Below are 23246 nucleotides of genomic sequence, written 5' to 3'. Positions count from 1 at the left end.
CGAGGTTTCACCAGTGGAAGCAGTTTCTGATTCAGAGTCATTCTCCTTCACATGATACCAGACTGAGCTCACGCTGTACCTCCTGGTTGCTCACAGTGTCTCTGTCTGCAGACTGAGAACTACTACTCTCTGCAGACCTTTACAGCTCGTTCTCTAACAACACTGTGATCCATGTAGAGGGAACTAATAACAGGGAGATCTGCAGAAATATGTGCTGCGTTCATCCTCGATGCAAAAGACAGCTCATCCACACCGACGGTACTATCCGGTGGCACTATCCTCACTCCCTGCTGGGCAGACAGAGGACACCATTCCTCCTGAACGGCACCCAACTAAACCACCGATCACTCGACTGACACTCACATAGGACAGATGAAGAATACAGCAGAGAAGAAAACCATTTAAACCATTTAAAACTCAAGTCAAACTGTCCTGTATTTGGTCCCAGTCTGGCTCTTTTAACATTTTTTCGGAAGTTGGAACAAGAGAAGAAACTGTGTTTGCTGTTTTGATTGACTGTAACCTGTTCAGGTCTCAGGTCCCTCACATTATCAGCAGTGAACATGTACATTTACTGCAGAATATTTAGCTCTTTTTAGCTGCTTTAACTGCAGTGTGTGTAAAACGATCTTACAGGTACATTTAGCTGCTGCTCTCTTCTTCAAAGTCACAATAAAATTACTTTTAATCTTACTAATTTGAGAATACACTTCAGGCTCTTTGGGGATTAACGCTGAGTTAAAAACTTGCATCAATCCTAAATGTTCCTGGCAGCCATTGAAGACGGGCTAAAATAAGAGCAATGAGTTGTCGTCAGTGAGGAGTTTGACAGGAGCTTTTGGGTCTCAGGAGGTAGTTTGTATAGACATAGAAAGTGACTAATAAAGACTAATAAGTGCTATACAGATGTGGATAAAAGTTGGTTGAACACCCTTTAAAGTTTACAAGTTTCCTTGTTTTCTGTATTTTCTGTTGACACAATGCTGCAGTTACATTCTGAGGTCAGAGTTGAGGCACAAATGTATGGAAAATACATGAAAAACCATTTGATTTTGACTTTAATGGACTATATTAGGATTAGCTGTTGGATTAGGATTAGGATTTGGATTAGCCTGGTGCTACATGATGCGCCTTGAATGCAGTTTCAGATTCATGCAATTATGTTGTCTTTCTAAGGAAACCATTTAGTGAAAACCACAAATGTGGTTTTATAATAATTTGGAATATTCATGCGTTTAATGGCTCATTGTAAAGTCCCCATGAAACAGGAAGCAGAGAGCTGTTTGCTTCCTCATGTTTACTGTTTCCTGTAAAAACCGACAGTTAGGGGGGTCTCACTGATATTGATTGGTTTTTACAGCAGGCAATAGAAGCTAGCATCAGTGTCCATCTTCCAGTGAACACAGGACCGAATAGAATCTTAGTGACCGACAGGGAATCCAGGACTGAGGTGGTTTTCAATATTTTTAGAATTTTTTTGCAATGAAAAGGTTGCTATTCTTGTTATTGTTGTTATTTTGATTGAAATTGAAATTTTTGATATTATTATTATTATTATTTGTATAATTCATAAAAATAGAAGGTAAATTGTTCCAGTGAGAATCAAACTGTTTGGACTCAACTAGACACAAGGAAGTTTTACTCTACAGTGATCGTACAAATCTGTGGAAAAGTTGGACAATATATCAAGCTCTTGCAGAATTCACAGGAATGGACTGAATTACGTTAATCGCAGCTTCCTGGAGGGACTAAACTGCAGTATCGTGGTTTGTGGAGTACCGTTTTGAAGTTTTGGTCATCTCAGGAAACAATGGCGGCTCTCCTGCTCACACAGGATCTGGTATTCCAGATAAACAGTAAAATGTGTTTGTGAACAGATTTGAGGAGAGAAATAGTCAACAACAGAATCTGGTAGGGCTGGGTATTGTTAAGAACCTCACAATTCGATTTGATTTTGATTCTTTAGGTCACAATTCGATTCGATATCGATTCGATATTGATTTAAATGCTTCGATATCGATTCAGTAATAAGTAGAATTACACAAATAAGTCATTAGAGTACCTGTTGATAATTTTAAAAGCTTCCGGACGGCGACTTCCATCATGTGTTTGCATGTTGGTATGGCGTATGGTGGTTCGAGTGTGTATACCATCTTCTTAAAACCCCTGTTTTCCACGACACTGTACGGCTGAGGTCCTTACATATGAAGACAGCCACAGACTCCGTTATCTTCTGTTCGTGGGCAGAGTTTGGCGGCAGTTTGCAAAGCAAGGATCTGTGGAGTTGCGTCTGTTTTGAATCCACAGGCTGGTTCAACACTGCTGCTACCTGCTTCGGTTGCCATGTTGTTGTTGTGTGGTCGAGTGCAGACAACCACCCACCTAGAGCCGAAGGATCTGTTCTAGGTTTCTGCCTTTTAACAGGCAGTTTTTCCTTGCCCTTGTCGCCAAGGTCTTGCTCATGGTGGTACTGTTGGGTCTCTGTAAATAATGTTTTAAAGAGTCCGGTCTAGACCTGCTCTATTTGAAAAGTGTCCTGAGATAACTTCTGTTATGAATTGGCGCTATACAAATAAAACTGAATTGAATTGAATTGAATTGAATTGAATTCAAATCAAGTTTATTTGTATAGCCCTTTACAATAGCCGAAAGGTACCCAAAGTGCTTTACAACAGAGCCATGAAACAGTACATAACACATATATAACACACAAATACAATTAAAGTGCTGCAGCACTGCAGGGTATTAAAAGCCTTCCAGAAATGCACAGAAAGGAGCAGATAAAAAGAGTACACCTAAGAGACAGTACTGTCCTATTCAGAATTAAAAGCTAATCTAAAAAAGTGGGTCTTAAGCTTCGATTTAAAAAGGCCGAGATCAGTAGTGGTACGAATGTCAGGGGGCAGTTTGTTCCACAGTCTAGGAGCAGCGACGGCAAAAGAACGATCGCCCCACTGTTTAAGTCTGGACCTAGGGACTTCTAACAGAAGCTGACCTGAAGAGCGCAAGGCTCTGCCACAATTGCGAAAAGTTAAAATCTCTGACAAGTAAGAGGGGGCCGAGCCGTTAATGGTGTTAAAAACAAACAACAAAAGTTTAAAATCAATTCTAAAACGGACTGGAAGCCAGTGGAGTGACGACAGCACAGGAGTAATATGTTCACGTCTGGACGTGCTAGTTAAAAATCGGGCAGCAGCGTTCTGCACAAGTTGGAGACGAGAAATTGAGGACTGACTGAGGCCGACGTAAAGGGCATTACAGTAGTCCAGTCTTGAGCTGATAAAAGCATGGATTGCCTTCTCAAGATCCTGCCGACTGAGAAAAGACTTCACTTTGGCCAAAAGACGGAGCTGAAAAAAGCTCGTACTGACAACCGAGCTAATCTGTTTGTCAAATTTGAGCCCAGTATCAAATGTTACCCCAAGATTTTTGACATGTGATTTAAAAAGAGGGGCCAGAGTGCCAGAATTTGTGGTGAGAGCATTCGACTTAGCTGGTGAACCAAACAAAATGCATTCAGTTTTGCTGTCATTTAAGTGCAAAAAGTTCTGTGACAGCCACTGTTTTATATCTGTGATGCAGTCCAGCAGTTTAGTAAGTGCAGTGTTTTCGTTTGGTGTCATGGGCAAATATATCTGCAAATCATCGGCATAAAAGTGAAAAGACAGGTTGTGTTTTTTTATAATTGATCCCAGAGGTAGCATATACAACGAAAACAGAATAGGGCCGAGAATAGATCCCTGTGGCACCCCACAGGGCAGCGATGCATTTGAGGAGCAGTGGTCACCAATTGAGACAGAGAAACTCCTGTTTGCCAGGTATGACCTAAACCACTGGAGAGCGGTGCCACGGATGCCAACGTGCTGCTCTAAGCGAGATACAAGGACTGCATGGTCGACTGTATCAAAGGCTGCTGTGAGGTCCAGCAGCACAAGCACAGCAGGATTCCCAGCATCCACAGACAAGGCAATATCATTGTGCACCTTTAACAGTGCTGACTCGGTGCTATGTCGGGATCTAAAACCAGACTGAAATTTATCAAGAATAGAATTGATCTCCAAAAATGTCTGTAATTGAATAAAAACAACTTTTTCTAAAACCTTGGAAAGAAAAGGCAAGTGGGAGACAGGTCTAAAATTGGAGAGCACAGAGGGGTCAAGATGCGGTTTTTTTAGGAGGGGCCTAACCATAGCGTGTTTGAAGGCAGCTGGAACAGACCCTGAGCTAAGACAAGTGTTTATAAAAACAAGCAGACTTGACCCAACAGAACTCAGAACCTCCTTCAAAAACTTGGCTGGAATAATATCTAAGGGACAGTTTGTGGGTTTCATGCCACTAACCACCTTAGTAAAAGAAGACAGAGAAATGGTCTCAAACCGCTCGAAGACAGCAGTCTGTGCCAGAGGAGCACAGACATCATCAAGAGACATATTCATATTACAGATATTCTGCCTTACAGATGCCACTTTATCAGTGAAAAAAAACACAAACTCTTCACAGGTTGCAGTGGAGGCATCAGACAGGACAGTAGGGCGTGGATTAACGACAGAATCAATAGTATTAAATAGCAGTCTTGGATGATGAGAGCTGTTAGCTATAATGGAAGACAAATATTTTGACTTGGCTTCCTTTAGAGCTCTCTGATAGGCAGCCAAACTGTCCCTTAACCAGCCCAGAGATACATGTAGTTTATCCTTTTTCCACCGCCGTTCAGCCTGTCTGCATTGTTGTCTGAGCAGACGGGTGTGATCATTTAACCAGGGGTCTGACTTGGTTTTGGTAGTTTTATGCTGAAAAGGGGCAACAGAGTCAAGAATCGCAGAACATGTTGAATAGAAAGTGGAGAGTAGGCTGTCTGGACAAAGGGGAGGAACCAGCCCACAGTCATCAAGCAGCTGAGAGTTTCTGAAGGCAGCAGCAAACTCCTCAGCCGTTGATGGAGTAAAGATTCGGCGTCTGCGAGCTGGGGAAACTGGCTTATTGGCAGGTGGGGGGGCAGCAAAGTCGAAAACAACAGGGAGGTGATCCGAGATAGCAGTGTCGATTATTTCTCTGAGGGAAACTGAAAGCCCATGAGAAATGACAAGGTCAAGAGTGTGCCCATGCTCATGTGTTGGTGCATTAACAGATTGAATGAGATCAAAAGAAACTAGAAGGCCTTTGAATTCATTGGCCAGTTGATTTGCTGCACAACAAACATGAATATTAAAGTCTCCACAAATCAACAGTTTATCAAACTTTGGGATAAACTCAGACAAAAACTCAGAGAACTCTTGGAGAAAGTCCTTATTAAATCTGGGTGAGCGATAAACTGTGGCACACAGCACAGGGCAGGTAAAGTCGATCACGAACAGCTGCAATTCGAAGCTGGAGTAATTATTAGCGGTTATCATCCGGCATCTGAAGCTCTCCTTAAATATAGCGGCCAGACCGCCCCCACGACCCGGCAGCTCCGGGGTGCTGAAGAAGGAACAGCCGGGAGGGAGGAGCTCCGAAAAGGCGCTGTTCTCACCTGGCTTCAACCAGGTCTCTGTCAACAGGAGGAAATCCAGATCATGTGTTGTAAAAAAATCATTTAAAATAAATGTCTTATTTGTAAGAGATCTGGTATTTATCAGGGCCGTGTGAACTGAGCATTGGTCAGTCTGGCAAGAGAAGCGACTGAGCGAGCGAAGATTTCCCGGCACACAGCCCCGCTGGGAGATCCGCACTGGCCGACAACACGGGAGCAGTGCCCCGGTGTCCCGAAGAACCGGCCGGAGCCACCGATATCTGTACTCCGTGGAACTCCGCAAATCGTAGCCACTGTAGTCTGTGAAGGATCCAGCTGGTAGACGACAGGGATCGTGGAGGGAGGAAGCCAGAGACATTTTCAGTTTAATGAGGACTCCCCCTCGCTTCCCGCGTTTTCTGCGGCGACTGTTACGAGGTAACCAGCAGGAAAGACGCCGTAGATGTAGCGGTATAGACTCCAGGAAAGGCGGAAGCGTCTTTGAGTGTCCAGCAAAGCCGCAAATTGGCAGTTTTTCCAGAGATTCACGAATATTAAGAAGTGTCAGGCGATCATACACCTGCAGCGGTGACACACTCCGTACAACAAACAGCAGATACAGGAAAAACAGTAGCACTTTCAGCAGAGGGAGACGGTCAGCCAAACACAGGGGCGCCATCTTAATTGAATTGAATTGAATTGAATTGAATTGAGTGCTGCCTCCGTCTGTACAATACAAATCACACACGGTTTGCTCACCATGCCCCCACTGGCCAGGGGCTTGAATCGATTCAGAGGATTTAATGAATCGATATTGAATTGGGAAAAAATATATTGCAATGTATTGATGAATCGATACTTTTACCCACCCCTAGAATCTAGATCCATATCTGATCAGCACTGTTTGACAGTTTGATCTGAGTTTGGTGCGTTGAGTTGGACGGACTCACTGAAAATGAGCTGTCAATCACAAGGTAGCCCCGCCCTAAAGCATACCCTGCTTTATGGTCTATTTTACTCTAAATGGGACCATCATTTACTAATGAACCCCAACTGGTCGAGGCAGACAACCACCCACCTAGAGCCGAAGGGTCTGTCCTATGTTTCTGCCTCTTAACAGGCAGTTTTTCCTTGCCCCCGTCGCCAAGTGCTTGCTCATGGTGGGAACTGTTGGGTCTCTATAAATGTTATAAAAAGTTTGGTCTAGAACTGCTCTATTTGAAAAGTGTACTGAGATAACTTCTCTTATGAATTGGCGCTATACAAATAAAATTTGAATTGAATTGAATTGAATTATATGAACATCATGCTGTATGGAAGAAGACTGGAACTAGAGACTGAGACCAGAAACTCATCGGGAAACTGTTTACTGAGCTCAGACATGGCCAGCTGCCCCCTGTTGGCCACTACATATAATGCATGGCTTCACTTAACAGACCCACAGGCTCTCTCCATCATATATAAATGAGTTGGACATATCTGAAGGACTCTATCTTGTACTGTCCTGGGATGCACTCTGATCCATCGTCCTCAGATGAGCAGGTCAGGTATCCTCCTTCTATCACTCTTCATAATAACAACTCAATTTCTGCAGAAAACATACAAGATTGTAGGTCTGTAGAATTATTACTCGGGACAAAAAGGCAGGGGGGCACACACAGAGGTGTAAAATCAGTGCAGTTCCACTTTAAATGACTCTCCAGAAACCCAGAGAGACGTTGTGCAGGTTCATTCTGCTTGCAGAAAGACTGCAGAGAGCGTCTGCCTACGGTTGTTCTTCACTTCTTCCTTCGTTCTTTTCATTTTCTCTCCCTCTGTCACAACCCGACCTCTTTTCCTCTTCCCCCTCTCCCCCCTCTCTCCCTGTCTCACGCCCACTTCCTCCCTCCAGTTCTGCTTTTGACCTTGTTAGATCATGTCTCAGCGGTGTGTGTGTATATATATATATATATATATATATATATATATATATATATATATGTGTGTGTGTGTGTGTGTGTGCTGGACGCTTGAGCACACAGTGTTTTAATAAAATATAACGTGAGCGAGTGGTTTGTATATACGTGTGTGTGTGTGTGTACCCCAGGGCAGGGCTTTGTGTGTTGATCCTGTTGAGGTTGTGTGTGAGGAAGATAACAGGACAACCCAGGGCATCTCTCTAATTGGCCCGCACTCCTGCCCCGGATACTTGCTCTCTTTCTCTCTCTCTATATATATATATATATCTGTTCCCTTTCAAACGCTGCTCTCCTATTGCTTCTTCTCCTACTATCTGCGGCGAGGTAGCCGGAGCCAGGCGATGCATTAAAGGCGCAGGGGGAGTTCAGAGATGAGAGAAGGTGCCTCAGGTTGAGAGGGTTAAACAGCGAGACCGACACTAATGAAAATATCGCCCTGAAAAAAGGAATCGTGCCTATTTGAAGACGGTTATGCATGTGGCTTGTGTCAACACAAGCAATTAGACAATTAGAGTCTGTTCAGAGCAGGTTTCACTGTGCTGCTGTCTGAAACATTTCATAATGAACAGGGATTTTAATGTTGCACCTGATGGTCTCAGAAATGTGTGTTTTGTCTTTGGTGAGGGGAAATATGCTTTATGCTTATTCTTAATTCATAAGGCTTTTTTCTTTTGTTTGTTCGTAGCTGCGTTCCAGTGAAATTAAGGAGTAACTTAAAGGTTATATATGAGATCACAAACATTAACTATTATCAAAGGTACAGTGGAGGCATTGCAGCCTCTCTGGTTTCTTTATATAGCCAGTCTGGCCAAGAGTCGGTGAATTACGGATTTATTTCCCCCAAACCAGAGTTGGTGATTGTTGGAAACACTAACAGAGACGCTTTAATGGGTTTTATTCTGTTTCTGTTCACTTTGAATGAAGTTTCGATGATCTGAAGGTAAAATGAGTGTTTTTGTCTCTGGAGTCTGGTGGAGAGTGATAGTGATATTACGGCTGTTTGTGGTTAAACTAAAGGTCTATCTCTGTAGGGATCCTTTCCATAATGCTGTCAGACACTGACAATAACAACCTGAGTCTGTCAGTGGCAGAAACTACTACTGTTAGTGGACGTACCTTTGACAGGCCCCAAGGATTAGCGTTAGCTTACCTTGCGGCCATTGCTGAGCTCGGTCACTGCAGCCCTTGTGCATAAACGTCACATCCTGTGGATTTTTCCCGAAAGTCGGACCCAAAATCTTCACATAGAAATGAGTCCACAGGCAGCCAAAAAAGTTACGTTACAATCCGTTCACAATTTAGCAATAAAGAGTGATTAATACATACAAATAAAATGCTTCAGAATCTCACATATGGTACCTTTAACAAAGACTATTTACCATAAGCCGCAGATGTTCGTGCGCTAAATGTCACAGCTCAACAGAAGAGGCTGTGAGCGAGTCGAGTGTATGTGGTTAGTTCACACGTCTGTAATAACAGCAGGACAGCGAGGGCTGAACGCGGCAGAAGTTTTTATAGCCCGAGAGCTGAAACGAACAGAGCGTTGGTGTGTTTTATGGATATGGATGTGATTATAACAGAGCTGCCTCGCTCATATATTTTATATAAAGCCGGTACATTTACTGAGTTAAACAAAGTGACCTCTCTTGTTACAGTGATGTGAGCCTGATATACTCTTATTAAACTGCTCAGACAGTCTTTAATCTGCAGTCATTAAGAGCTGCTTCAAACTCTACAGAACTGCTGAGCATTAAGCCAAGTGTGCTTCCTGTGGTGAAAGCCTGTTTCATTTCACACAATCAATAAGCTCGGCTGTAAGGAGGTGTGAGCTGCTCCTCGGAGACCAACCGCGCTCATTTAACTGACTGCATTAAGGTAGGAAACACTGTAGTGGCTGGAGAGTTTATTTATGGACGTGAAGCACATGTTTCCTGTCCGCTCCTGAACACATCATCAAATGTTCTGCATAACAAGTACTCCTCAAACCTCAGTGGTACCGAGATCCCTTCATTTAGCTTTCAGGACATACGCAGTTAAATCCTCGAGCATGTTCTCTCACTTTACTGACTTCAAAGTTTGCTCTGTTTGGATGTGGAGGAAATGGGCCCCCTGTTACTTTATCTCTGTCAGAATGAAGATGTGTAGATACTCCACCTGATTTAGCTGGAACAGAATGACCCAAAACAGTAAATCATATATTTTAATTAAGCCAGTGTAGTCAATCTGCTGAGTCTGTGGGGAAAATAAGGCCTCATGCAAGAACCACTGAAACCTATAGGTTTAGTATTTAGTGCCGCATATCAGTACATAATAGGTCGTAATGTTGTAACTTCATTCAAAGTGGACAGAAACAAAATTAAACTCAATAAATCTGTCAGCAATCACAAACTGGTTTGGTTGAAATAAATCCTTATTTGACAGATGTGAAAATATTCGTGAGAAGGGCTGCAGTGACCAAGGGCTGCAATGGCCGCAACATAAGCTAATGTTAATCCTGGCACCCATCAAAGTAAAAGTAAAAGTTGTTTTTGCCACTGACAGGCTTGTTAGTCTAAAATAAATTCACCAACATAGATGATAAAAACAGCTGATTCTGTTGCTCTACTCAGCTGGTTTAGATAGGTTGAATATTATTATACCGTTTATAACCTTTTAATGCTGATTGCCAAAACTACAGAAATAAGGCCCAAATTGCAATGAACTGCAATTATTCTTTATTTATAGTCAACAAAGACCGGCTTCAACATCCTGGATGACTTCAGGAAGCTCTAAAACATCATAATCAACACTGTTGACTAACTGAGCTCATTTATTTCTCTGATCTGACAGAAAACTGTTATCTTTCTGACTACGTGCACCAAAAATATGATTAAAGTTTGCTATTTGTGACTAAACAAATTACAGCTCACATTTCCTCTCTGCAGATACTTCTGCCTCTTCCTACATCTTCCTCCTCTCTCTCTGTCTGTCTGTCAAACGTTTTCTGCACTGCTGGATAAAGTGAAAAGTTTTGAATTGTTGACAGTGGATGGATCCAACATCAGGCTAAAACTTTCCTGCGAAAGCTCCTCCAGACAGTCCAGACTCCTTTCTCCATGGAAATGAGGAGTAGAGACATTATCATGGAAACCACCAGACACAATTCAGAAAACTCCCTCCATTATGAAACCCAAAGATACAGTAGATAATACAACAACTGGAAATTAGAATTAACCATTAAAACTGCATTAGTTAAATGTATGTATGCACTATATGTACCAACAACTGAAGAAAAAGAGTCAAAACATGCTTTTATATATACTTTTATATCAAATCATGAATGGTTGGTTGCTTGGTTTGTAGTTTATATAATTTATATAATATATAACCTTTACAGATGTTCTCACTTCCAACTCGTCAAACTCTGCAGCTCAGTCAGTGGCCCTCCACTTCAAAATATGATGCTGCAGTTATCTCTCTAGTGTCATTTCTGGATGCATAGGGCTCCGCGGTCAAGTTAGCAAGAATAAATATGTAACCACCGGAATAAATGCACAAAAATACGGTTCTATCCAAAGTTTGTCCAATGTTTGTATTTGTGAAAGATACAGACAGTATGCAGTAGTTCATTTATCACAGTTTTTAGTGTTAACAACCACACCAGCAGCTCTGTGAAGCTGGAATATTTATTGTAAAGAAAACCAAACTGAAAGATGGATCAAAGTTGACGTCTTCTTTCGGTTCTTACCAGGGGTGGACATAATCGGGTGGCAGAAGTATAAGTCACATCTCTGACCCTGAGATAAACGTTGGAGAGGTAATGTTATGGCAGTCTAGAGGTCGGTGGCAATACTCTTTTACAAGTCCCAAGCAGCCACAGAGACCGACTGCTGAGATTTAAGAACTGCAGTGTTTGTTTACACTGTGCTTTAAAATAGATGGAACTGAGAATTGACTTTAGGGTGGGCAGAGGTCAAATAACAAAAAACAAATCTAATAGAAAGTTAAAACAAATACCTAAAAAAACCAATGAAACCAAATGACAATAACTGACCTGCCTGAATAAACAGGAGAAAGCAGAAGCAGCAAGAACACCATAAACCGCCTCACGCAGCACCGCCGCCATCTTGGCTCCATATATAGTGGCATCAGGAAGGAGCACCAGCAGATACTGATAGTCCGTGGACCAATCACCTCCCTGGGCTCAAACACTCAGTTGTGTCCTAAAGTTAAATCCTCTTAGAAGGCTTCATAGTGCTAGGTGATGATAATGGGTCGACACTGACTTTGACCCCTGTAGTTTACTTATAGTGTGTTCTTCTTGTTGGTAACCTTAGTGTGTGGTGCGTTAGCTAGTTAGCTGCATCACGTTTTCTCTTCACGACCAGATTGATCACGTTTGACCCGCGGCTTCTAGCTCCGAAACATATTTGGGAGAACTTTTGTTATAACTTAACCAGGAAGCACGATTCCACATTCTTTACTTGTAGAAATAAATCAGTAAGCGGCTCACTCTGATTCGTTTTTCCAATAGAGCATTTTTTGGTTGTTCCTGGGTGCCCGCAGACAAGTACTCCTTTATTATAATATGACTGTGGGTTTTGTATGTTTTACACTGATTGTGTAACACACAGTGGGGATTAATGAATTTACTCTGTTGTGTTTCTTGCCTGCTGTATTTGAGTGTCAGCGGTTGTACCAACTCCTTTGTAGGGTTTGCTGGTTGTATTATAAGTGAGTCTTACTGGCACCCCGGCTTAACACCAGCGACAGGTACGGTTTATTTGCTGCGGCACATCTGGTTAAATGAGGAAACTTTTATTTTACGGCCAGTTCAAAACAGGGCAATGCCAAACTGGCACTGTGAGTGTTTATTTGAGAAGAGGCATTACGGCGCTGGCTGTTTGGCCGTGGTGCAATTCCTGCCCTGGCGTTAGAAGAACAATCAGGGATCACAAAAGTCAGTAGGATAATCTGGCAACCATAAATGTGCCAAAAATTGGCACAAAAAATAAAAAAACATGAGTTTAGTTTGTTCGAACAGCATTTTGAAACATTGATAATAAAAGACGATTTGTTGAACGTCTTCATGCAGACTCAACAGAACGGTACTGACTCAAGTGAGAGAAGAAAAAGGCGAAAGAGTGTCAACCATTTTTACATTCAGTCTCCAGGGGAATGTACAGTATTCGGTTTCATTCAGCAGCAACTCTTCAATACGAAATCAGCCTTTCCTGGAAACACACTACTGTTTATCTATACAGCTCAGGGCTGCTGTGTGTGTGTGTCTGTGTGTGTGTGTGTGTGTGTGTGTGTGTGTGTGTGTGTGTGTGTGTGTGTAAACTGCCAGTAGATGTTTGAATGTGAAGAAAAATATGTTCCACCGGAGGAGACTTTGTCAGATAATAAAATACTCTACAGTACTTCCCATCTCGTAAACTCGTACCTACGTAGTCAGTTGCGTTCAGTCAGACGAGCACTGCGGTTATCTGCAGGGGAAGCTTCACAGTGTGAAGAGCGAACACACTGATGCTGCTGACAAACACGCAGATGTTAATTGTGACCATATTCATATTTCATTATTTTTGACATCACAGACGGAGGTGATGATGGCTCACAGGGACGGCCTTTCTGTCACCTCTCTCAGTTCAATTCACTCTAGTAACATAGAGTGCTTTATCTGACCTCTGCGGCTATCTGATGGCACATTTCAGTCACTCACAATTTAAATCAGCAGATTAAGTGTCACACAATCTTTTTAGAGAGAGAAAACTAACATCAAATAGTAATAAAAAGCAGATTCATTCTGACAGAGAAAGTTTATACCTGACCCTCGTTGTGACAGGATCAACATTACAGATGGAGGTGTGGTTTTAAATGTTCACCCTGCTCCTCAGTAATATAACCCATTATTCTGACAAAGACAAAAGCCTCCTGAGGGGGGCGCTGGAGAGTTAAAGGAGGCAAAGATACTGCAGAAGGGGAATTACAGGCAAAAATCTCATTCCACGTTTGTGATCATTTGTAATGACTGAGTGACTAGCTAACTAAATGAATAGTAAATACTATTAACTACTTTGTGTAAATACTGTAGCTAATCCCTCAGTGTAGGATTCACAGCTTAGCCAACAGCTCTTTTTGCTCAGTAATCACAAATTTTTAGGGAGCCAAACTCCTTAGAGCTGGCCGCCCTCCTCATAGAACAAGAGTATTCTTCATCAGTTTAGACACTGAAGTGATCCTCAAAATGACAGCGAAAAACACTATACAGAAATGTGACCACTTAAGGTTGAACATGAAGGTAACGTTACTGTATCAGATTAGCGACAGCATTTTTGACTTTGGCTAAAGATGAAAGAAAAAAGTCAAGAGATTCACTCCGGACAGAATATAAATGACAGTCACAAAAACAGAAATCTTAGTTTGATTTTTGGGAGATTTTGTTCAATTATTATAAAAGCAATTTAATCCCAAACTCTACAAGATACAGTATCAACTAATAACATAATAATAATAATAATAATAATAATAATAATAATAATAATAACAACAACCACACATGACCAACTTTACTTTGGTGGTGCAAATTCATAACCAAATTTGTAGTTAACCACCCAGTAACCCCTGGTGTCATTTGGGGCTCCTAGGGGCCTAGTTGCCCACTTTGGCAATCTGTCCTCGGTTACATCACATAACCATCCAGGACCAAGATCTGCTATCTTGTTCCCTTCCTCTTTCCAAAGATGTTCAAAAACCGTAGCATCACTGTGTTTAACATTTTATCTGTTAGTTAATAAACTGAATCCAATCTGTTCTGTTCTAACGGAGCACAGTTAATAGTAAACACTGAATTTCTCTTCCCTCTATCAGAAGACATTTTCTTCTTATTACACTGATAAAAACACGTTAACGTTAATAATTCTGGACGCGGCTGCAGCTCCGACTCATGTCATCACGTCACACTTTAAAGGGCTTTCTGAGGTCGAGGTTACAGTTGTCTTTTCCATTAGACTTGTGTAATTGGATGTGTTGGATTGCAATTTAGTGGTGTCCACATATGTGTGTTCACACTTGACATTCACACATGTGATCAGTTCTCAGTGTGACAGTCTCCTTCCTTTCTGACCCGTCTGTGAAGGTGTCAGACATCATCTCAGCACGGAGAGGTGCTCCTCTGTCACTGCTGACGAGGCTGCAGACTGCAGTCGGTCTCTGGTATTCACTACTGTTGGTATGTTCGCATGTAAAATGTTAATATTTGCTGGCAGCATCGGGATCATTTCCAGCTCTAACACGTCTCACTTCCAGGTTGGTGCCAAAATCTGTAGTGCTCTGCCACAGGGCGACTCCATCTCCTGCAAAATATCTTCATGCAGAAGTAATTTGCTTTGCCAAATATGTTTTGGAGGAAATTTAATTGCTTCCTGAGTTTTTTTTCCAATCAGGAACTGTGGGGGGAGGATGGGGGGGTGATGTTTGGGCAAGGCAGAAGACAGCTGTGTTTTTAGGCTTTTATTGTGGTTTTGGTTAAATATTAAACCAGATAAATGGTGCGTATCCTCAGGACATTTGCTGTCGATCTAAAATGAATATTCAACAACTGAGTGGTTTATTATTCGCTTCAAATGTTTCCAGAAACACATTTTAGTGAAATATTTCCAGAATTTGAGACAAAGTGTCCAAACGAGCCGCCATGTTGAACAGGAACGTTCGTCCAATCAGCTGCAGCCAGGAAGTGTTTACACGAGTGGAGCCTTTTGTGACTACAAGCGTCCACAGTGATGCTAACAGTTCAGCTCAGTGAGGCTTAGCTAAATGCTAACATCAGCATGCTAACATTTGCTAAGTAGCATTACAAGCATTATGTGTGTGTGTGTGTGTGTGTGTGTGTGTGTGTGTGTGTGTGTAAGAGTGTATTTACTACAATATTTACAGTTTCATTTGAATGTCTGAATCCTGAGTGTGTACATTTATTGGCTATACAGTCCCACAATGCAATGCTCTGCCCTTTACAGAGGCGACACAAAATCTATTTACTGATTCAAAGTGAACACAATTTCAGGTTTGCACACACTGTCCTGTATATGCTGACTGTTATAGTCGTTGTTGAAGTAGTTTAAGGAGGTCTGAGCTGCACAGTGTCAGTGGGATCGGCCCCCCGTGACCCTGGACCAGGTTTCAGATATCTCCACAGTCACAGGAAGCTCATGAAGAAGACCATCTGTCCCTGTGAGGTCTTTCAACCAATGAGACCTCTCTCACTCTGTAATCTGCTCGCTGTCCATTTATTACGACCCACTTAAACTCCACTTTAGATTTTATCGTCCCGTTATCAGTAAACACTACTATCACATGTCTCTCTGACTCAGGATCAGCTGGTCCGCCGGGTCTGTGTGATATCTGTTTAACAGTGGAGTCACATCCTGATTTATGCTTCTACATTTATATAAAGACTGCACTGTGGATGTAATCAGATTATTAATGTATTCTGACAGGACTCATTACTGTGCTGTAGTACAGGCTACTGTATAATAACAGACTCTGAGGGTAACAGACTGGAACACTGAGCTCTGGGTTGTGTTAAAGGAAAGAAACAGAGTAGATGTGCAGGCGGGTTATAAGGTGACTGTAATCTCTTTGTCGTTGTGTCTTGTTTCTTTGTGGACCTTTTAGTCTCTTCTTAATCCAAATCAGCAGATACAGAGTATTTATCATTAATACATTTTAATATCTGAAAGTAAAAAAGTGCCACTACACAGCTGGATTTTTATATTCAACCCAGACGTTAAAATAATCTTTGCGTCAGTTTGGTTTAATCTTTTATATTTCCGTGTCTTTCTGTTCAGATTCGTCTTTGTTGAAGATGAGCCCCTGCTCTGAAGCGGGGAAACCCTGTAACCCCTGTCTGGATGCAGCGAAGGCGTGCAACCTCAACGAGACGTGTAAGCGCCTGCGATCCGCCTACAACTCCATCTGCAGCAAGGCCACGCCCCCTCAGCCCTCCCTGGCCAATCAGGAGCCATGCAGCCGGAAGAGGTGTCAGAAGGTGTGTGTGAGGATCACAGAGGGGCTTTTATATTTAATGTTAAACACTAAAAGGATTATAACTCGACCTGTGTGTGAATGTACTTCAGAGGTTACATGTGAGGGCCTTTTAATAATGGAAGTTGATTTTAATGTTTTTTTTAGCACATTTGTTGGAGCGAAACATGTTTCCTTCTCTGGCAGATTACAGCTGTAAAGGGATTACATAAATCCAATAAGTGTGTGATTAGCTGATTCAGTCATATTGAACCGACTCGGACCTGCTGAGGAACAGAATCACTCAGAAAATGCTTCAAAAAACTTCTTTCGTCTTTAGTAAATCTTTGTGATCTTAAATGTAATTACTTTAATGCTCAGAGTGATACCAAACTGTCCCAAAATAATTCGGATTTATACGATAATAATCTTTTCTGTTTCAGCAGTTTTTTGAGGATTTTAATACATTTTATCTTTTTATATCTAATAAGACACAAACCAGCTCCTCTTGTTTGTTTTTTTACCTCAGATTTAAAGTTTATTTTAATCAATTTACAACTAATAATAGGTATTTCTACTGAGTATAGATTAATTATGTGGCAATAAAATGACTACTAATATTATAAATAGAAATATTAAATCAAAGCCAAAAGCAAACAGGATGAGGATAAGGTGAAGCTGAATAGAATTTTTACATTATCTTTGACATTAAAGGTCCAGTTTGTTGGATTTAGTGGCGTCTAGTGGTGAATTTGCAGATTGCAACCAACTGAATACAGCTCAGCCTCACAAACAGTGGCTGCAAAGTCCCCTGTCTAGATCCAGTGTTTGTCCATTGTAGGCTACTGTAGAAACACGGTGGTCAACATGTACACTTTAAAATCCTATATTATGATATTAAGATTTCACTCACTGCTGACTGGAGAGGATTTATTCTAGAAATAATCAGATAAAAATGGACTTTGCAGCACGCCGTATAGCTGAGTGGAGGAAGTGGGAGTGACCTTGTTTCATGTTGATAGCTATGATTTATTACTTTGTGATTTTATTTTTAACTTTTTAACTTCCTGGTATTTCCTTGTGAAAAGTTTTTTGAAACTGTGCAGAAACATAAAGGCGATGGATGATAATGAACTGTGTGTCTCAGGCTCTGCGTCAGTTCTTCGAGCGGGTCCCGTGGGAGCTGAGCTACCCTCTGCTCTTCTGCTCGTGCCCGGACCAGGCGTGCGCCGAGCGCCGCCGCCGCACCATCGTCCCCTCCTGCTCCCACCAGGAGAGGCACAAGCCCACCTGCCTGGAGCTGAGACGCACCTGTCGCTCCGACGCTCTCTGCAGGTGAGTTGGCCTTCAGGAGCCAATCAGGTGTGATCACACCGGGGGGGTTTTCTCACACACAACTCCAGAAGACTTTTCAGCTTGATGCAGCTTGTTTCACTGATTATTATCAAGCGGGAGGAGGAACTAATCAGTGAAATCAGCCGCTGGAGTGTTTAATTGGAAAGAAATCTAGCACACTCTTGGGTCAAAATTGCATGTTTGATTGATAACTACTGGCTTTAAAGGTTAGAGAAGCCTGAAGTGGAGGGAAGTGAACGAGCACTCACCCCCTCCCTTGGGGGCTACAGTCGAGGTGCCCTTGAGAAAGGAGCAGTGCCGGAAAAAGCACACGCATGATTGGTTGATTTGGATAAATACAGGTTGAACACGGTGATGGAGGCAGGAAGGGAAGGTTTCTAAAGGGGGCAGAGGGGGGAGGACGTTTACACGAGGGTTAGTGTAGACGCAGAGAGGAACGTGTCGAATACGAACCCCGTAATTAACGGCAGGAAACCTCAGGATCACACTCTGTTATCTACTAATCTGTATTTTCAGTTAGATAATCCTCATTTACATATTTAAACATAAACTTTTAGAAAACTTGTACTACAAGAAATAATTGTCTTAACACAAGTAATCAACTGCGGAACATTCATGCTGATATCTATTAGTGAAATGATTCACCTGTAGTGTCCCATGGTAATAAAATAACCTGCAGATGAATCAATAATGGAAATAATTGTACACCTTGTGGAGGATATCTCTCACACTGAGCAGGGAAGAGCCGACAGACAGATGAAATGTAGAAGTGTAACGGGGCTGACCTCTGTGAGATCCAGCAGCCTCTGGTTCATTCAGCCTCTGGTTCACATCGGACCACTTCCATTCACTCAACTCTTTCTCTGCTGCTACACTTGCAACACTTTCAGTCTCATGGTCAACACCGAGGTTATAGAACCGTTACGACGCCGTCTTTTTCTAAAGCGCGAGTGTCATCAGCAATTAGAGAGCTAAATGTGAATAATGACTCTCGTCTCCCCCTCGGCGTGCACTAATTCTTCTGAGAATTTCTCGCACCTGAAGAGAAAACAGGCGAGTGTTTCTGTCGGTAATGGAAGCACAAAAGATCACTTTAATTGATTTCTTTCAAAACTCTGAGAAATACATCAGCATGTAAAAGCCTGTGTGGGTGTCGGGGTCAAACTGTGTGATTCCTACGGCTCATGTATTTATTTTGTGTACTTTAAAGTGTGTGTGTGTGTGTGTGTGTGTGGGTGTGTGAAGTGTGTAAGTGTGTCTGGGTGTTTATTAAGCAGACATTAAAAACCCTGCAGGTCAACTGCATATTGTTTGTTTCCATAGCCGATCTGTGTGCAGCTGATTAGAGCGACTGAAACTGTTTTTATCATCTACGTGGGTGAATTAAGGATTTATTTCCACCAAACCAGAGTTGGTGATTGTTGGAAACACTAACAGAGACGCTTTAATGGGTTTTATTCTGTTTCTGTCCACTTTGAATGAAGTTTCGATGATCTGAAGGTAAAATGAGTGTTTGTGTCTCTGGAGTCTGACAGCATTATGGAAAGGATCCCTACAGAGATAGACCTTTAGTTTAACCACAGCCGTAATATCACTATCACTCTCCACCAGACACTGACAATAACAACCTGAGTCTGTCAGTGGCAGAAACTACTGCTGTTAGTGGAACAAACAACTACTGTTAGTGGAACAAACAACAACTACTGTTAGTGGAACAAACTACTACTACTGTTAGTGGAACAAACAACAACTACTGTTAGTGGAACAAACAACTACTGTTAGTGGAACAAACAACAACTACTGTTAGTGGAACAAACAACAACTACTGTTAGTGGAACAAACAACAACTACTGTTAGTGGAACAAACAACGACTACTGTTAGTGGAACAAACAACAACTACTGTTAGTGGAACAAACAACAACTACTGTTAGTGGAACAAACAACGACTACTGTTAGTGGAACAAACAACAACTGTTAGTGGACCTCAAAAATACGTACGTACATGTGATAGAGTTCAAGGTATCTTTAATTACTAATATAAGTAAAATATATCAAATACGACCTAATTTATCTACCAACTAAACCAAAGGTTGATGCTTGTTTCTGATTGATTGTTTAACGATACGTTATCCGAGTGTTTTGGAGACAGATTGTTACTTTCTGTGTCTTCCACCTTCAGTGTGTGTTTCTGACGTATTCTGTCAGACTTTGGGTTTAGGCTCAGTCCCTCATGCTGCTTCAACATGCTCAGAGATAAACTTGTAAACACCAGCACATGTAAACAACAACCTCCTCTGCTTTGCAAGCTGCTTTTGGCTGCAGACAACAAACACTGAGAGCGAGTGAAGTGATGCCTGGATGAGGCTGAGCTTCTGTAAGGTGATTCCCACCCAACACTCACAGCATCAGTCCCCTCACAGAGTTTATTGTTAGGTTGAGCCAGCTGTGAGTCTACGTACGCACCCCTAAACACCAGCATAAAGCTTTTTCCCCACCGACATTCCCTTGAAGGGCGCCCTAAACTGCCTGTGATTGGCTAGTGTTTGTTGCCTTTGTTGGTTTGGTTGGTCAGAGTTTTATTAAGGATTATCATTACCTTACGTTGCGGCCATTGCAAATAATTTCACATCTAACTTTCTGAAGGTAAAATCTGTGTTTTTGTCTCTGGAGTCTGGTGGAGAGTGATAGTGATATTACGGCTGTTTGTGGTTAAACTAAAGGTCTATCTCTGTAGGGATCCTTTCAATAATGCTGTCAGACACTGACAATAACAACCTGAGTCTGTCAGTGGAACAAACAACAACTACTGTTAGTGGAACAAACAACAACTACTGTTAGTGGAACAAACAACAACTACTGTTAGTGGAACAAACTACTACTGTTAGTGGAACAAACAACAACTACTGTTAGTGGAACAAACAACAACTACTGTTAGTGGAACAAACAACGACTACTGTTAGTGGAACAAACAACGACTACTGTTAGTGGAACAAACAACTACTGTTAGTGGAACAAACTACTACTACTGCTAGTGGAACAAACAACAACTACTGTTAGTGGAACAAACAACAACTACTGTTAGTGGAACAAACAACAACTACTACTGTTAGTGGAACAAACTACTACTACTGTTAGTGGAACAAACAACAACTACTGTTAGTGGAACAAACAACAACTACTGTTAGTGGACGGACTTTGACGGGCCCCAAGGGTTAATGTAAGCTTACATCAACTGATCAATCACAGCCTGGATGGGGCGGACATTAAAGGTTGACGTGCTACAGTGAACTTTACATGAATTGTTAGAATTATTGATTTCATTCCCAGTCCGTCACTGCTTCAGCTTCCTGTTTCCACATTAGGGATGTTAGTTGGTTAAACGTTGCTAATCTTGCTAGTCGACACAAGAAATACCAGTCAGTTAAACAAATTATATGTTATATTATAATAATTATATTTTAGTAGCAACAACGCTGATTAATTGCGTCTTTCCATTCAGCCCCAGCAGGCAGCAGCCCCCCGTCCCTGCACTAATGCCCCGTCCCTGCACTAATGCCCTGTCCCTGCACTAATGCCCCCGCTGGTTTTAAGAGTCCTCTTTGTCCCACTTTAGAAGTTCTAGTCCAACGTTTGGTTCCTGCTTTGGGACTCTAGCAGCTGGTTTCACTCTGTACCATCCAACCTCACACAGCTCCTCAGCTAGAGATTATTCAGGGACAGAGGATGGTGGAGCTGGAGTTGAACAGAAAATATCCCGAGTATGGAAGGTTAGGATGACATGGCAAGTCCTGCTAGATTGCCATTGCCAATACTGTTGTTGCTGTGCACCTGTCTGTCTGTCTCTCTCTCTCTCTCTCTCTCTCTCTCTCTCTCTCTCTCTCTCTCTCTCTCTCTCTCTCTCACCCCAACTGGTCGAGACAGACGACCACCCACCTAGAGCCGGAGGATCTGTCCTAGGTTTCTGCCTTTTAACAGGCAGTTTTTCCTTGCCCTTGTCTCCAAGGTCTTGCTCATGGTGGTACTGTTGGGTCTCTGTAAATAATGTTATAAAGAGTTCGGTCTAGACCTGCTCTATTTGAAAAGTGTCCTGAGATAACTTCTGTTATGAATTGGCGCTATACAAATAAAATTGAATTGAATTGAATTAATCGATCACATTATAAAGCAGCTGTTAAGCCAGGCTGTGTGTGCGGCTTTCCTACTTTTAGACTAGTCGACTAGTCTAAATTTATATTTTCGTTTTGAAATTAGTCGCCAGGAACATCCCTATTCCACATTGAGCCGAACCCAGAATCCTTTGGACCTTAAGTTTGTGTGCAGCCTGGGTGTGTTTCAGATCTCCCTCCCGTCTCAGCACAAAGGAGGCAGAAAGCAGAAGACAGGAAGACTCACACATCACACAGCTGTTAGAAAAGCATTGCAGGCTCCTTCTTTGTGCTCTGTGTTTCTTTGATTGAGCAGCACAGATAGTCAATATCTGGAATACGACTGCACACACACAAGAACAGCCCACAGATCACCGCCAAACAACCAAAAAGTACTAACGAGCTCTGTCCCGGTTAGACAACAGTGCACTCTGTGGCAGGTAAATGCTTCGCCCCAATATCATGCATGGAGCCTGAATCGTGTTTGATTGCCTGTAAAAAGGAACCCAAAGTAGGCTTTTCATTTTAGCCTCCATTACCCTCAGAAGGAGAGCAGAGAGCCGCTTAATCACGGGAATCCCGCAGGTCCTCTGGGTCTTGACAGCCTCGGAGGGCGGTCTCGTCTCCCGCTGTTGATGTGAGCAGGCAGGAGGAAGTGACTGCTCGGGGACCGCTCTGATTGACAGAAAGAGTAATTAAATATGTCCTTTGCCACAAGTAATGCATGAGAAACCTACAGAGAACTCTAAAAGGTTTTTGGACCCAGGCTCTTATTTAAAAAAAATATAAAAAAATTTGCATTTCAAATAAGAGTGCAGTCACACCTTTAATTCACAGTTAATTTTCAGTGAGCACCATAGATGAAATGTTCACTTTGTACTTGCCGGTTTGTGAAAGTTCACGCTCTAATGCTACAAGAGGACTGCAGATTATAATTAGAAGTCAAATAGACTCACACGAGGAAAATAATGTTTGCATTTCTGTAGCAGCGAGTGAAACAGAGGCCAGAAAGTCAGGATGTATTTATGCTCAAACCCAACCAACTGAATACCACTCAGCCTTCAAAACGTGGAGGAGAAACTATGGTGGCTGCAAAACTCCCAAAGATGGTTTCTGTAACTTAAGGTTGTTCTTGTCAAGCTGATGTTTGTTAAAGTGTCCACTATAATGACCCCTACAGTTAGCATCAGTTAACGTTAGCAGTTGGCAACAAGTTAAAGTCTGTCCATCAGGAAATGATTAAAGTCAGTTCAAGCTGAGCAGCCGGAGGAAAACCAGAAATCTGATCCAGTTGC

At 42.1% G+C, this 23246-nt stretch overlaps 2 protein-coding genes across 2 annotated transcripts in view; both read left to right on the top strand.

The window, feature by feature from the left end:
• The window catches only part of pbdc1 (polysaccharide biosynthesis domain containing 1), a 284354-nt gene that overhangs the window by 146760 nt on the left and 114348 nt on the right, over positions 1-23246 (top strand). The window lies entirely within an intron of this gene.
• Positions 1-23246, top strand: part of gfra2b (GDNF family receptor alpha 2b) — a 98082-nt gene that overhangs the window by 45587 nt on the left and 29249 nt on the right. The window contains exons 4-5 of the mRNA XM_051378531.1: positions 16275-16474; positions 17597-17784. Of these exons, the coding sequence (XP_051234491.1) occupies positions 16275-16474; positions 17597-17784 (388 nt within the window). The remainder of the gene's footprint in view (positions 1-16274; positions 16475-17596; positions 17785-23246) is intronic.

The sequence above is a fragment of the Dicentrarchus labrax genome, unplaced genomic scaffold, assembly GCF_905237075.1.
Source record: "Dicentrarchus labrax unplaced genomic scaffold, dlabrax2021, whole genome shotgun sequence".
In the NCBI taxonomy this organism is placed as follows: domain Eukaryota; kingdom Metazoa; phylum Chordata; class Actinopteri; family Moronidae; genus Dicentrarchus; species Dicentrarchus labrax.
The sequence above is the reverse complement of the archived record's forward strand: the minus strand, read 5'-3'. Positions and strand labels throughout refer to the sequence as shown.